Genomic DNA, 14,583 nt, shown 5'->3' with positions numbered 1-14,583 from the left:
GTATCATTATTGTTAACTTGTTGGTCGTTCAAAAGGGGAACAGGGCTAAGCCCTTAAACAATTTCAACGTACTATTGGTTGTCTTTACCATGTATATTTCATTGCATTTATCAAAACAAAAGTTGAGCTTGTAAAACTTATTTGAATATAGTATGATTCACTCGAAAACATCATACAAAACAAATAAACAATGGCATTCCCGGTGTTCTCTCTGACGGTTACTAGTACCCGGCTCTTTAAAGTCTTTCGTCGTAGAAAGAATACTGCTGAATAAGTCAATGATCTTAGTGTCTTAGTGTGGTATTTGATCGTTGTTTTATTATGCATGAGTTGAACATGAACAGCTTGTTAAGTTTATTAAAACAATAAATGAAATGAAAGGACGGCCTTCACAATGGTGTTCCTGCATAGTTTCGATTTTTGTAGTTACGACTAAAATCCGTCAATGTAAGAGACCCTTGTAATACGATATATTATAAAAAACAAGACTCATGTAAGACAACAGACGCATAACACACGAAAACCTAAAGATATGCTAACACATACAGACAACAGTGTTAACGAGGGGCAAACCTAAAATAGTTCAATCCCATATTAAACATTTGTTCCGCTGACTGTTTACGGTGTTACCCGACATTTATTGATAAGAAAATGTTAATGCATGTGTGGTATGTAGGTGTTGTTTTGTTGTTGTGTGTGTCTCGTTCGGTGGCATTAAGGACTAAACCTTTGGTCATTAAACAGATGTAAAACCTATTTGGTTATTGACTTGTCCCTGTAGTTTGAATCGTTAAATAAACGGTTGTGAGTTCAGCTGTGCCCTTTCAATCTACAATGGAAACTTCAGTGACAATTCAGTAGTCAAATCATTTACTCTTAACGTGTTAAACTGAACAAGAATCAAAGGTCTAAGCGTATCAGACATGCAACAAGAGAAACACAAAATAACAAACTAAGATTGCGTGAAAATCGACGATTAACAACTGTGGATAAAAAAACATGGCGCAAAGTACTACAAAGCATGGTATTTTCACGTTCATTCATTTGTACAAAGGGTGTAATCATATATTCATATAACATAATATAAATACCAGACGCAGTTTACGTAATGTTCATCAACATATATTAGGGTTAGCGCCTGGAAATGGTCTACGAAAGTACAAAGGTCTTTACGCGTTCACACGGCAGTGCCTTAGCGCACAAGTGGCTCGTACGGTCGTCGAGTATCGTGCCAACATTGTTCAGATTATCAAATATGTTTAAATATGAAAAACATACCGTTGATTGTAACGTTGGCACCTAGTGACAACTTCCACAGATGGTCAAACGCCGATCAGTAGTCTACAACCTCATGTAAGGCTGCTGCAAAACTCTCGATATTACACAAAATAATGAAGATGGAACATCTGAACATACATTCACATATATGGAGAAATTGAGGCTTCGACAGAAGGAAGATAACGTTAACAGAAGGCGAATAGTCGTGGAACGATTTTCATCTGCTTGCCTTTAGGTTGTTGTCTGTTGTATATGTTTAGGTATTGCAAGGCTCAACATTTTACTGCGACTAAAACATATTGATTATTTGGTTTTGATTATTTGCTGCGGTTAATCGTCAACAACTATCTTGTTACCACCGTCGACGAATTTAAATGCGCCTCGATCAGTACATAATATCAACTCAACTACAATAATAAACCAGTTAAGTATGCATCAAAAGCGTATACCTCCCGTCGACCTTCATATCGAACACTTACAACAATCTTCAGACTGACAACAACCTTTATACAGGTCATAAAATACAATATTAATGAGAAGCTTCATTTGCAATTTTAGATGTGGTAACCATTTTTCCGGCTCTGTTTTATGATTTTAGGCTGTAGTACCGCAAATCGATACTTTTAGGCATAAAATGTATAAAAAATAATGTCTCGGGTTTAAAAATAGGATGTATGGTGTTGTGTGGTTTAAAAAAAAATGCGTATAATACCACTTGATTAAAACACGTTCATAAGATTGCAACGTTAATGTGAATTTAAAGCAAGGCAAAGATTCCTAAGTTAATTTTGGTGAGGAACCTAGGGGATGGATAATAATAGATAATACGGATAAAATGGAAATGTGAAGACTTAAAGACCCTGCCTTACTTCACCCTAAAAGATAGTCGAAACGTCCTTAGTCAATATTGGGTGTTATTCAACTGTACACTAGCAATAAACATGTGAGATGAAAGCAATGTTCAAATATCCTAGAGCATAAAGGTTTATGAGTTACTGTTATTAAACTAGCCAATTATATTCAACATTCATCAATTTACATTACTTATTTTGAGGTAATGACAGGCACTTCTCTGGCAAGATTTTCGAGCCACTCATAAGAATTTTCGGTTTTGATTTTTATTGCGTTTAAACAGAATGATAAAAAGGTAAAAGCAGGCTTGTCGCGCCTACAGCCTTTCAACGCTTTCAGTGCTTGTATTTTAGCAATTTGTGTTTTTTTGTTTTGACATTCACTATTGTGTACTACATTCTTACGCGGGCTTATTTCAGCACCTACTGGCTCATTTTAATATGCAAGAAGGGTGTTCACATATTATAAGCATGTTCCTGTCATATTTATAAATAGTTGTTGTTACCGTATGGGATTGAGTGAGTACAGTGTTTATCAAGAAAATCTGTACGAATGCATACGTTTATTCGAGTATGCCATTTCTAGCGAATTGTCAGTTATTTTGGCTTAACTAATTGGGGTTTAAAGTATATATATAATTAAAATGTTACAGAAACAGCTTCTAATTCCTACCAAGTAAGGAAAACAAACACATATAAAGAAAAAGAACAAACTATCCCCTTTCATTATTCCCTTTTTTTACATTCAACCTGCTGACAGTCGGATAGGCGGACCGGTCCTAAAGACAGAAATATACTTGCAAGTTGAATCAATACTGGAGAACAACATTTCAATTCTTAATGATCAATCACGTCTTCAATATGTAACCCCTTCAGACACTCGGTATGGCGGACCGGTCCTAAAGACAGAAATATACTTGCAAGTTGAATCAATACTGGAGAACAAAATTTCAATTCTTAATGATCAATCACGTCTTCAATATGTAACCCCTTCAGACACTCGGTATGGCGGACCGGTCCTAAAGACAGAAATATACTTGCAAGTTGAATCAGTACTGGAGAACAAAATTTCAATTCTTAATGATATGATTCTGATCTAGTGTAAACAACATACATACATACACATATTTTTGCTATAATTTGAATCTCAAAAACTGCTGTTGTTTTGTTTTTGATTTCGAAGGCCTTAAGTTTACCAGCCTGACTACGGGACACATAGAATGAAAATCAACATATATACAAATAACTTAGCTATACTTTGAATCTTAAACTTTGCTGGTTTTTACTAATTGATTTCGAAGGCCGTAAGTCTACAAGCCTGCCTACGGGAAACATAGAATAAATCATGTAAGGCCTTACAATATGCTGAACTACTCGTGTTTACTCTTCTAAATCATCCAGTTGCATTTGATAAATCTCACAATGCAATGTTAGCTTGACATATACATGTTTTAGTACTAGATTGTCTTTTACACATTCACTATGTAATCTTATTTTACATTCAAATTATTTTGCATTTAAATGGTTGTTTTCAAGTCCATAAATTTATACATGAACACGATGACTTGCAATTATGAGCCACATGTAAAGAAAATAATGGCTTTTTATGCTGATATAGCGATAGATGGACATGCTAAACTAATCTTAGTACATGCACAATCCGGACACAACATGACACTGAATTTAAAAGCATTTTTATTTTCATATTATTTAATAACATGAGTGTAAAGCAGCGATCTATATTTCTTTCTAAAACGCAGTTCAATACCACTGCGATCGGTATGACATGTAAACATCTAAACATACTTTTTTTCAAATTAAATATTATTCAAGGATTTACGGTGCATGATATGTTTTCTTTGTTGCTATGGGCGACTTCATGAAGTCCTTCCATTGAATACGTGAACGCAATGTAGGTCAACCTATAATTATTATATCAACAATTCCACGAATTCGGCTGTAATTTTTAAAAATACGAATGTAGGACGAGCTTAAGGTTCACAAAAACTTGCGCGCTAGTTAAATATGAGGGTAGATGAGGGAGAAATCTTTGTATGCAGGATATATGCTAAGATCTTCTGTATATAAACTTCGAATTTAAATAGTTTAAGAAACAAAATTGATGCAAATTGTACGGATATATTTTTGCCAGATGTTTGCAATGTCGCAGCACGGTGTTTCACGACTTGCTGGAAACTGTCCGAAGCACCTCGATGGTTGCAGCGTCGTAGAGGACATGCTGTCCACCCCTGTAGGAGCCTTGGCCGGGCAAATCTTCACCAAGCTGAGATATATCCAGGACACATCACATGCAGTAGGCCTGTGACTTGCAGAAAATATGACTATATTTAGATAATTGTAAACATTAGAAGGCCATTAAAATTGTAGTTTGTCTGGCCAAATTATATATGAGAAATTACGTCGTTGAGCTTTCGACCCCACCAGACAGACACATGTAGAATAATATTTTCGAATGTCAATACTGTGTTGACAGTAAGGTGTTGTCATTGTCATGTACATATAAGGGAAGGTATTTTATTACAATTATTGTTAATAGTCTACAGTTTTCACTGACGCAAGAGTATTTGCTTTCCATGTATATAAACTTGATAAGAGATAATAACAAAACAAAATACCTAAGTATGCTTTAACAAAGCTGTCTTACATGGGTAATTCCTGACTCCACCCATGCTTTGTTAAGTACCTGAAAGAAATATCACTCTGTTACGAACGTATTTTCGAAAAAAATAAAGTTGTCTTTCTTGATTTCAGATAGGGTTGCAGGAGTTTTCGCCCTTGTAATTTGAGTGTATAGGGAGAAAGGGATGTATATTTAAGAAGTGTATTGTCGAATTTATTACATGAATCATAATCAATGGTTATAAGTCAAATTACCACAGACGCACACTACAGTAAACTTGAATATTAAATGAAGTTGTTTTGTCTAGTACAATGAATGTTATGATATCAATATTAGTATATCTTAATAAAATGTGTTGTATTGACAGAAACAAAGAAGCCTACATCATACACAGAAGCATTAACAGTTTTTGGATGTAAGAGGGAGCAGCTCAGCTAACGATGTAAGCCCCATCACATATGTGAGCTATCGGTTGCAATCCTCCCCTGTGTATAATTATGGCTAATGGTAGTCCAAATGTGTGTCAACCCTATTTACATGGAATGTTAGAGAGTGACCAAAGCCCCACCCATCTCCATCCTCCCAACTTACACCATGGATCCCTTACTGGTACTTTGTTATTGTTTAACTAATGTGCATTAACTTTCATAAATGTATGTATTATATGACTATTGTTTATTTTAAAAGACAATTGCATGAAAGATGTGAACAAACAAACACACTCACAGAATAGAATGCAAAATACTTACCTTAATGCACATCAATGTTGAGGCGTTCCCAGTGTTTTTATGAAGCATGCCTTTTCAGCGCTGTGAAAATCCAAAGAACGCCAACAGCGCTTGGCAAACATAGGAGTTGTCAGTGGTTTTATCCTCTCAAGCTGGAATAAAAAGGTAAATTATTGTATATTTGTTTAGACATGACATACTTTTACATTTACAATGGATTCATACGTTTCTATGCTAATCATTAATGATATAGCTACCGTGAATATCTTATAAACATCTAGAATATAGAAGACGGGCCATGGAAGCATAAGTATTGTGTGAATGCTATGCTATAAGTATAATTATGTTTACAGGGCATGGTCACTTGTTCAAATATTATAAACTGTTTTACCAGTTATACTCAAACTTTTTTATTACGATTGGCCATTGAATGCTTATCCGTGATACACACATTTAACGAGGTTAAGATAGTTTTAATAATCGGCATGACAACATGCAACAGCAAAACATTATTCAAACCTGTCTGGACGAATGTGAATTTGGCCATACGTCGACAAGCCGGCAAGTGGGTTTTCTCCGGGTATTCCGACTTTCCACACGCCATAACATATACTAACTATCGTGCCAATAATTTACTGGAAAATAAATATGTCAGAATGCAACTCTTTCAGTATTTGTATGATGGTATCTATTCATTTTCAGATTGTGAAGGTCAACGATATAGGATGTTTAATACCACGGGCTAAAGGTTGATCACAGATGTTACGGTAGCTCTTTGTAATTTATTACTCTAGGAAGACAGAGTGTATTTCAGAAAGGGATGTCATTGATATGAACTTTATTTTAACTTGAACTCATGATGACGATGATGATGATGATGATGATGATGATGATGATGATGATGGTGGTGGTGGTGGTGGTGGTGGTGGTGGTTGTGGTGGTGGTTTTGATGATTGTGGTGGTGTCGATGATGATGATGATGATGATGATGATGACGATGATGATGATGATGGTGGTGGTGGTGGTGGCGGCGGTGGTGTTTGTGGTGGTGTCGATGATGATGATAATGATGATTATTAAAATCCTTTTGTTTTAATGTGGTATGTGTGATGTATGTATTCAGCTTCAAGTATTTATATGAATTTTAAATTATTATATGTACTTGCAGATTCTTGACTAAGCTCCTTGGCAGAAAACCGATGAACGTCTATCTACACGACAGGCGAACTCCAAAGCTGAAAAGAGAATAACATTCTTGAAACAGTTGTTTATGATTAAATACCCTTTATTAGGCTTCTCAAATGTACACTTTACGGCATAAGGACTGTGACAAACACACACAGTAGTTTCTGGAACATGAATACGATTAAAACATAGGATGTTAAAAATATGTAGGCTGTAATGTGTCATTTGCGAATGAGAGTAATGTGTTTGCTTTAACACTGTATGATAATTCGTCACCTTAGTGCAATAACTCAATATCCGCTTCTTTTTCTATATGCAGTTATTGAGTTATGCACTAAGGTGATGATAGAGTGTAATGGAGTTTGTAAATCGGGTAATCTCGGCGGCATAGAGTATATGCGAATGACCCGGAGAACAACCATGTGCCTGCATTTATAACAATGATATATGCATATGCTTTATTGTAAAATATATAATCATAACAAAATATATGTTTATAACATGAAAACGAAAATCAAACAGAATTAATTGATTACATCCATAAACTCAAAACACACGAATATATTTACATACAAGAAAGGAGTACATCACGTGACTGACCTGTGATTTCGAAATATCAATAGACTTAGAACGGTCGGAAAAAAAACACATTCAAATTGTTTTGCAAATGTTTTGCTAATGAGAGAAGAAAGTTAAATGTTTGTTAAGAAATTACCATTATATCTGAAATAATTCATTTAAGTCTGAGACTTGTTCAGAAGTGACCATTGTATCTAAAATAAAGTCTGATGTTTGTTTAGAAATGACCTATTTGACATATTTCATTCAGGTAGGACTTATGTTTAGAAATGACTATTCTGTCTGAAATATTTCATTCAAGTATGATGTTTGTTTAGAAATGACCAACCTATCTGACATATTTCATTTAGGTAAGATGTATGTTTAGAAATGACTATTCTATCTGAAGTCATACATTTAAGAATAATGCCAACCTATCTGCTGTAATTCATTTATGTCTGATTTTTGGTTAGAAATGACCAATCTTTATGAAGTCATTCATTTTAGTTTGATGTATGTTTAGAAATGAATATTCTCTTTGAAATAACTCATTTAATTAGGATTCTTGTTTAGAATGACCAATATATCTAAAGCCATTCATATAAGTATGATGTTTGTTTAGAAATGACTATTCTATCTGAAATAATTCATTGAAACAGGATATATGTTTAATGTGACCATTATTATTTTAATCATTTATTTAAGTACGATGTTTGTTAAGAAAATAACAATCATAACTGCATTAATTCATTTAAGTATAATGACTGTTTCTACATGACCATTCTACCTTTAGGTCAGTGACCACCATGTATTTACACAAAAATATACCTTTACATACACACGAACAATGGATTGACACTTTTCTTGTCATTTTATTGAAATAGAATTGTAAACAGCGTGTTTCTAATATTTTTCATCACGCCGACATCGTTGTCAGAAAATTAGTATGTCCATACGGCAGAGGAGATGTTTTTACACACACTGTGTCTTAAGCAAGTAGATGATAACAGTTTAATATATGCCCTCGAAATTCGGACAGATTTAAATTTCACTTTAAGACAAATGACTATGTCAAATGTGTTATTCGCAATTTAACCAGTTTGGACACGTCACAAACATGATATGTCCTGAAATCATAAGCGATGCACACTTACCTTCACAAAAAGCGTTCTTCTAAAACAGATGTCCAGTAGATCAACCCATTTTAAACAAACAGAGTTAACAATTAGAAACTAAATCATATAAATCAGTATGTCTGACTTCTTTAAAAGGTAACATAATATAAAATTCATAAAATGCCAGATGCGGAAATTAATGCAAGAATACTTCCTATATATACCCAATAGCAAAACGGGATACCCAGGTGTTTTGTAAACTATAGGGAAATACCCGTTGTTTCGGTTGTACCTTAGCGTTTGTGTGTCACTGGGTTATAACGCAGGCCGCAGACCTTAAATCAGTGTTACTTATAGTTGCAATTAAGGTTAAAACGCTTAGTTCAAACATTACATAAAACATATTTCAACTTGCTCGAGTGCTTGAGCAGCGTTACGAACACCCTAAAGTCTAAATTTAATTACTATTCTAAATTGTACAGTTATTCACATTTTTTGTAAAACAATTATAATAAAGATGATTCTTTTTGGTTTAATGAAATTGCTTTCCTGTATGCGAGTCTAGATTTTGACCTGCGACTGTGTGTATGCAAGGTCTATGGTCATCTCTCTAAATATCTAAATGAGTTCAACAACATGCTCCAATAGTGTTTGTTGCTAATTTTTAAAGACTATTACGCATATTTGCATCAATATATTCCATCACCTACTAACCAAAAGAGATATGCATAAATCATGCATAAACAATGAACGCAAAACATCATAATGTCATTATTGTTATATTTATTATGATTAATTGTTGATTTATTGATATGTACATAATAATGATAAGCATCTAACGTCAACGCAAAGAGGAGGGCGTACAAACAACATATTGAACTATATAAATGTCAAACAACATTACCAGCTATAATAGCAATCCATTCCTCTTATTAAAGAAAGAAATTCCAACACGGGTAAAATTTGAATCAGTATACAAAATGTAACATGTTTGAACCGTCGTAAAGTTTCTATCTGTTTACAACATACCAGATGCGAGAATGTTTGAATTCTTTTCAATTCTGTTGATGTGTTTTTAATTGCTAGTAGCCCTTTTTCTTGTTACTATATACCTATTTATATCGAGTATCATGATACGTTTATGATTATGTGTCTACGTGCTAGTGTATGTGTTTTGAGAATGTATTATATTATCAAAATAAATAGTGATTAAACCAACACACCATTGTTTTCAATAAAGAAAGACAATAACAACACCGACGACACCTGGAAAAGATGCAACACCTTTCAGTCGTTGTAAATGTTTTTACGATAACAAAATCGCACCAAAAAAGTTTTTCGCTTTTACAAATGTTACATTGTTCATCATAACATTTTCAACAGTAAGGTAATCATTTTTCTTCATGTTAAAGAGTGATGTAATTAAACAACTGCTTCTAATGGCCGCTTGGTTGGTCACAATACATGGTGGCGCGCAGTATATTTCTTGCTGTGTTTCATCCGTTCGTAGATCAGGGTTTGGTCCATTCGGTCGTCTTTGTTTGATTCCCATTGCTGGATCACAGCTAGGTTTGTATAAAAACTCTATCTGGAAAACGAACAACACAGGTCAATACTGACAACTTGATACGGCAAATTGTAGAGCAAAAATAAATAACTATTGCAAAAATGTATTTTTGTGTGTGTCTATAATTTTTCAGCTAAAAAGTATTTGACTCTTTTGTTTAACTTGTTACATATATAATTTCCAAAATGCGGTAAATGTATCGTAATATAGAACATATGAAACAATGAATTGTTGAAAGAGCTGTAATTTATTGAATGGATAAACCAGCAAATCAGTTATATACCTCAACAATTTGGCCAGATTGATCAGTTATATACCTCAATAATTTGGTCAGATTGATCAGTTATATACCTCAATAATTTGGTCAGATTGATCAGTTATGTCCCTCAACAATTTGGTCAGATTGATCAGTTATATACCTCAATAATTTGGTCAGATTGATCAGTTATGTCCCGCAACAATTTGGTCAGATTGATCAGTTATATATCTCAATAATTTGGTCAGATTGATCAGTTATGTCCCGCAACAATTTGGTCAGATTGATCAGTTATATATATCTCAATAATTTGGTCAGATTGATCAGTGATGTCCCGCAACAATTTGGTCAGATTGATCAGTTATATACCTCAATAATTTGGTCAGATTGATCAGTTATGTCCCTCAACAATTTGGTCAGATTGATCAGTTATATACCTCAATAATTTGGTCAGATTGATCAGTTATGTCCCTGAATAATTTGGTCAGATTGATCAGTTATATACCTCAATAATTTGGTCAGATTGATCAGTTATATACCTCAATAATTTGGTCAGATTGATCAGTTATATACCTCAACAATTTGGTCAGATTGATCAGTTATATCCCTGAATAATTTGGTCAAATTGATCAGTTATGTCCCTGAATAATTTGGTCAGATTGATCAGTTATATCCCTAAATAATCTGGTCAGATTGATCAGTTATATCCCTAAATAATCTGGTCATATTGATCAGTTATATCACTCAACAATTTGGTCAGATTGGGCAGTTATATCCCTCAACAATTCGGTCAGATTGGGCAGTTATATCCCTCAACAATTTGGTCAGATTGGGCAGTTATATCCCTCAACAATTCGGTCAGATTGGGCAGTTATATCCCTCAACAATTCGGTCAGATTGGGCAGTTATATCCCTCAACAATTCGGTCAGATTGTTTAGTTATTTCCCTCAACAATTTGGATATTGAAGTTTGTTTTATATTTGGGTAGTCCTTTTTCACTACAATAGCACATACGTTAATTAATGTTCTTTGTTGCCTGTCGATTTCTGCGTTGTGTGTCTCTCGTTGAGTGTCTGCTTAGCCTTGAACCATGTGCGTCTGAACAAAACAAAGGAAACATTTCCCCTACAAGTCTGAAACGTTAACAGGTCCTTCTTAAAGGCACGTGGATAGTAGACTACTTGTCTACTGGGCTGCAACCTTATTTTAATGAATCACTTATGTTAACGATTCTTACCTGTGCATACGCGAAGTAAACACCATCTTTCTTTGCTACGAAGACACCATTCTCTTTCACGTCAAACGGATTCATTTTCTTATCCCACGACCTTGACAATTCGAACATATGCATTGAAGGAGCTGAAAACACGAGCAAAATGTTAGAGCATATAAAAGAATCTGGAAAGGTAAGTTTTCGTTCTGAACATCAAAATCAAGTGGGCATTTTCCCTTTTGCTCTACCCAAGGTTTCCGTCCTCGCTGAGCCCACCTTAGGACACCTGCGTTACCGTTTGACAGATATATCGCTAAAATGACAATGCTTCCATTAAGCCATGTTTAAATAAAGTCTTTGTCGTAGAGTGAATTTATATTATATTTATTTTCGTATTTTTCATATTCAGTAGATCTAACTGAATTTGGTCCCTTTCTATAGTTAAAAACAACGCTACAGAAATGAACTAGATAAGTTGTTGCAACATCGGCATTCAGTCAGATTTAAGTTGATTGAAGTTACATTGATTAAGACATTTTCCTTAAAATGATACCAATAGTATGTTGGTTACCAGGAATCAACAACAACCTTGTTCACAAATTACTTATTAACAAGACTCACATTTTAACCTTGGATCAATTTAACATATATGAATTCTGTTTATAGATTATTCAATTAACTTTTGAAGTACGAATTCAATATCAAATCGTTCTCTGTCGCCCACAAGCCATGTTTAATTCATATTATTTGTAATGAAATAATTCAGATTAGTTTAAATACTTACTATCATCTCGTTTTATGTTCGGGTTGCCGTACATGTATTGTTGATAGTCCGGTTCAGATAGTTGACTGAAGTGAGCTGATTTTGTCTATAAAGGAGAAAATGAAAACATTTTTAAGTAAATCGGTCGTGGAAAGTAAGAATATTTTATTTTTATAATCACGTGACATTAGACGAATACAATGCGTCTCAAATTAAAGGAAACAAAAATATTTAAAGTACTTTTTGTTTGCGCGTTTTTTTGCCGCCCTTTTTCTTGCCGCCCTTTGCCCGTTTTCGTCTTGATAAGGGTTGAAATTCTCTGCTTTCCTTCAACTGCAAATCTGTGTGTAGTGATTCCCCATATTTGTGGATCTGTTTGTTATAATAATAATAATAATAATAATAATAATAATAATAATAATAATGATAATGATAATTTTAATAATTATAATAATAATAATAATTATAATAATAATAATAATAATAATGATAATAATAATAATAATAATAATAATAATAATAATGATAATTTTAATAATTATAATAATAATAATAATTATAATAATAATAATAATAATAATAATAATAATAATAATAATAATAATAATAATAATAATGATGACAGTGATAATACTAATAGTACTATTAATAATATTTCTACTTCTACGACTACTGCTGCTGCTACTACTGCTACTACTGCTGCTACTACTGCTGCTGCTGCTGCTGCTGCTGCTGCTGCTGCTACTGCTACTACTACTACTACTACTACTACTACTAGCTGGTGCTGCTGATGGTGCTGGTGCTGCTGCTGCTGCTGCTACTGCTACTGCTACTGCTACTGCTACTGCTACTACTACTACTACTACTACTACTACTACTACTACTACTACTACTACTACTACTACTACTACTACTACTACTACTACTACTACTACTACTACTACTATGAATGATAACCTTCATCACTGCAGTTGATATTATTGAACAAGATATCATGATCAGAATAACAAAAAAATAACCAGCACTATAGTAATCACGTATATTGATTGAGCAAGAAGGGAATGAACTCATAATGTCCTGCTTAAAAAAGCTAAAAATAGCACGATATACGACTTCTAAGATTAGCCTCCCCTTGATTAACCATGTGCGCGCCATGTACTCGTCAACAACTTCTTTAAATTTAAAGGAATACTTTTGACACAGGGAACATACAGAGTCCTTTTATTGGCAAATAAAATTAATCAAAAATAAATAAATAAAAAAGATACACTTATTTTATAGATTTTTTAATCAATTTATTTAAGCAATCTTACCTTTAAAGATGAAATGTCTTTTCCATGATTTAAAACATTTGTAGATTCAATGTTCATTTCATTCACTTCGATGGAAGTATGCAACTTCCGATTAACGTCTTGATAGTAACTGTGTATTATAATTGTGCAGTATATGCAGCAAATTACCATAAATAGACATGATATTACACACACAATACATATCCGAATAAACCATTTTTTACACTGACAGTCCATTTTCAAACGTTAGAAACAATTGAAATATTTATTTTAATTGCATCTGAAATAAATCTTTGCTTATTTACAGGCAATATACGTAGTACTGAAGACGCGACGGTATGAACATAACATAGCCAAAATGAAAGATAAATATAACCGCGTATAGGTATTGACATAACTACTGAACGGCAGTATATACACATCTTATTATGTATATTGGCATTATTTAAATTTGGGTAAAATTGTATATCATTTCTATGCGAATTTCATGAAATGTATAATTATGAATATTGTTTTTTTTTGTAATTGAAAGTGACACAACTTCTGCAATAATGTATGTCATTGAAAATCAAAATTATAAATGAATGCGAAGCAGGAAGTAAATTACTAAATATGACATCTGATACGATAGGAAAGTTGTACACATACATGTATATGTTTGCATGTTATGTGCCTTTAGATCAAACGTTCGACACAGCTATCATAGAAAATATCGTTGATGATTGTGATCGATAGTAATCATTGTTTTGGGAGAGGGCCGTAGCTGATATTGGTATAACTCTCAGCCCAATTTCGTTGCAAGTTTAATAATAGTTTGTTTGATAATTATTTATTTGTCTCCAAGTTTATATAAACATGTTTATGTTGTATCGATTGATTGTATAAACAGAACAGAACAGATAAAGTTGTGTTCATTGTATTAACATTCATTCAATGAAATATTACAAATTAAATTAATTATTTTTGAACAATATTGGGATTTGACCATCCAGTCCGCGCAGGAATGTTTAGTGTTTAAATATTGAACTGAAACAGGCCTGTAAAGGTTAAGTAAGCAAATTAAAAGATCTTTGTAAGGACAGCATAACACAAGTACATCTGTCCGATATTCAATGCGTAGCAAATTCGCCCACGT

The 14,583-nt window shown here is 33.4% G+C and overlaps 1 protein-coding gene and 2 long non-coding RNA genes across 6 annotated transcripts in view; 1 reads left to right on the top strand and 2 right to left on the bottom strand.

Moving 5' to 3' along the window:
- The window catches only part of LOC128220433 (uncharacterized), a 36,075-nt gene extending 27,936 nt beyond the window's left edge, over positions 1–8,139 (top strand). For 3 of the 4 annotated variants that reach the window (XR_008258783.1, XR_008258784.1, XR_008258782.1), the window contains 4 exons: positions 4,282–5,379; positions 5,578–5,663; positions 6,201–6,265; positions 6,667–8,139. This is a non-coding gene — a long non-coding RNA (uncharacterized LOC128220433). The remainder of the gene's footprint in view (positions 1–4,281; positions 5,380–5,577; positions 5,664–6,200; positions 6,266–6,666) is intronic. The other variant, XR_008258785.1, reaches the window with a different exon arrangement.
- Positions 4,318–8,548, bottom strand: LOC128220434 (uncharacterized). Its single transcript, XR_008258786.1, has 6 exons — positions 8,396–8,548; positions 6,661–6,733; positions 6,018–6,133; positions 5,520–5,650; positions 4,766–4,833; positions 4,318–4,455 (listed from the first exon to the last, which is right to left on the bottom strand). It is a non-coding gene; the product is annotated as an uncharacterized LOC128220434 (long non-coding RNA).
- A 581-nt stretch (positions 8,549–9,129) lies between these two features.
- On the bottom strand, positions 9,130–13,811 carry LOC128220432 (uncharacterized). The gene is made up of 5 exons (XM_052928819.1): positions 13,470–13,811; positions 12,397–12,528; positions 12,178–12,262; positions 11,418–11,539; positions 9,130–9,944 (listed from the first exon to the last, which is right to left on the bottom strand). Exons 1-5 carry the CDS (start codon positions 13,683–13,685, stop codon positions 9,663–9,665), a joined length of 837 nt encoding a protein of 278 aa, XP_052784779.1. The 5' UTR covers positions 13,686–13,811; the 3' UTR covers positions 9,130–9,662.
- Between the last annotated feature and the right edge of the window lie 772 nt (positions 13,812–14,583).

This window comes from Mya arenaria, chromosome 15 (genome assembly GCF_026914265.1).
Source record: "Mya arenaria isolate MELC-2E11 chromosome 15, ASM2691426v1".
NCBI lineage: Eukaryota > Metazoa > Mollusca > Bivalvia > Myida > Myidae > Mya > Mya arenaria.
The sequence above is the reverse complement of the archived record's forward strand: the minus strand, read 5'-3'. Positions and strand labels throughout refer to the sequence as shown.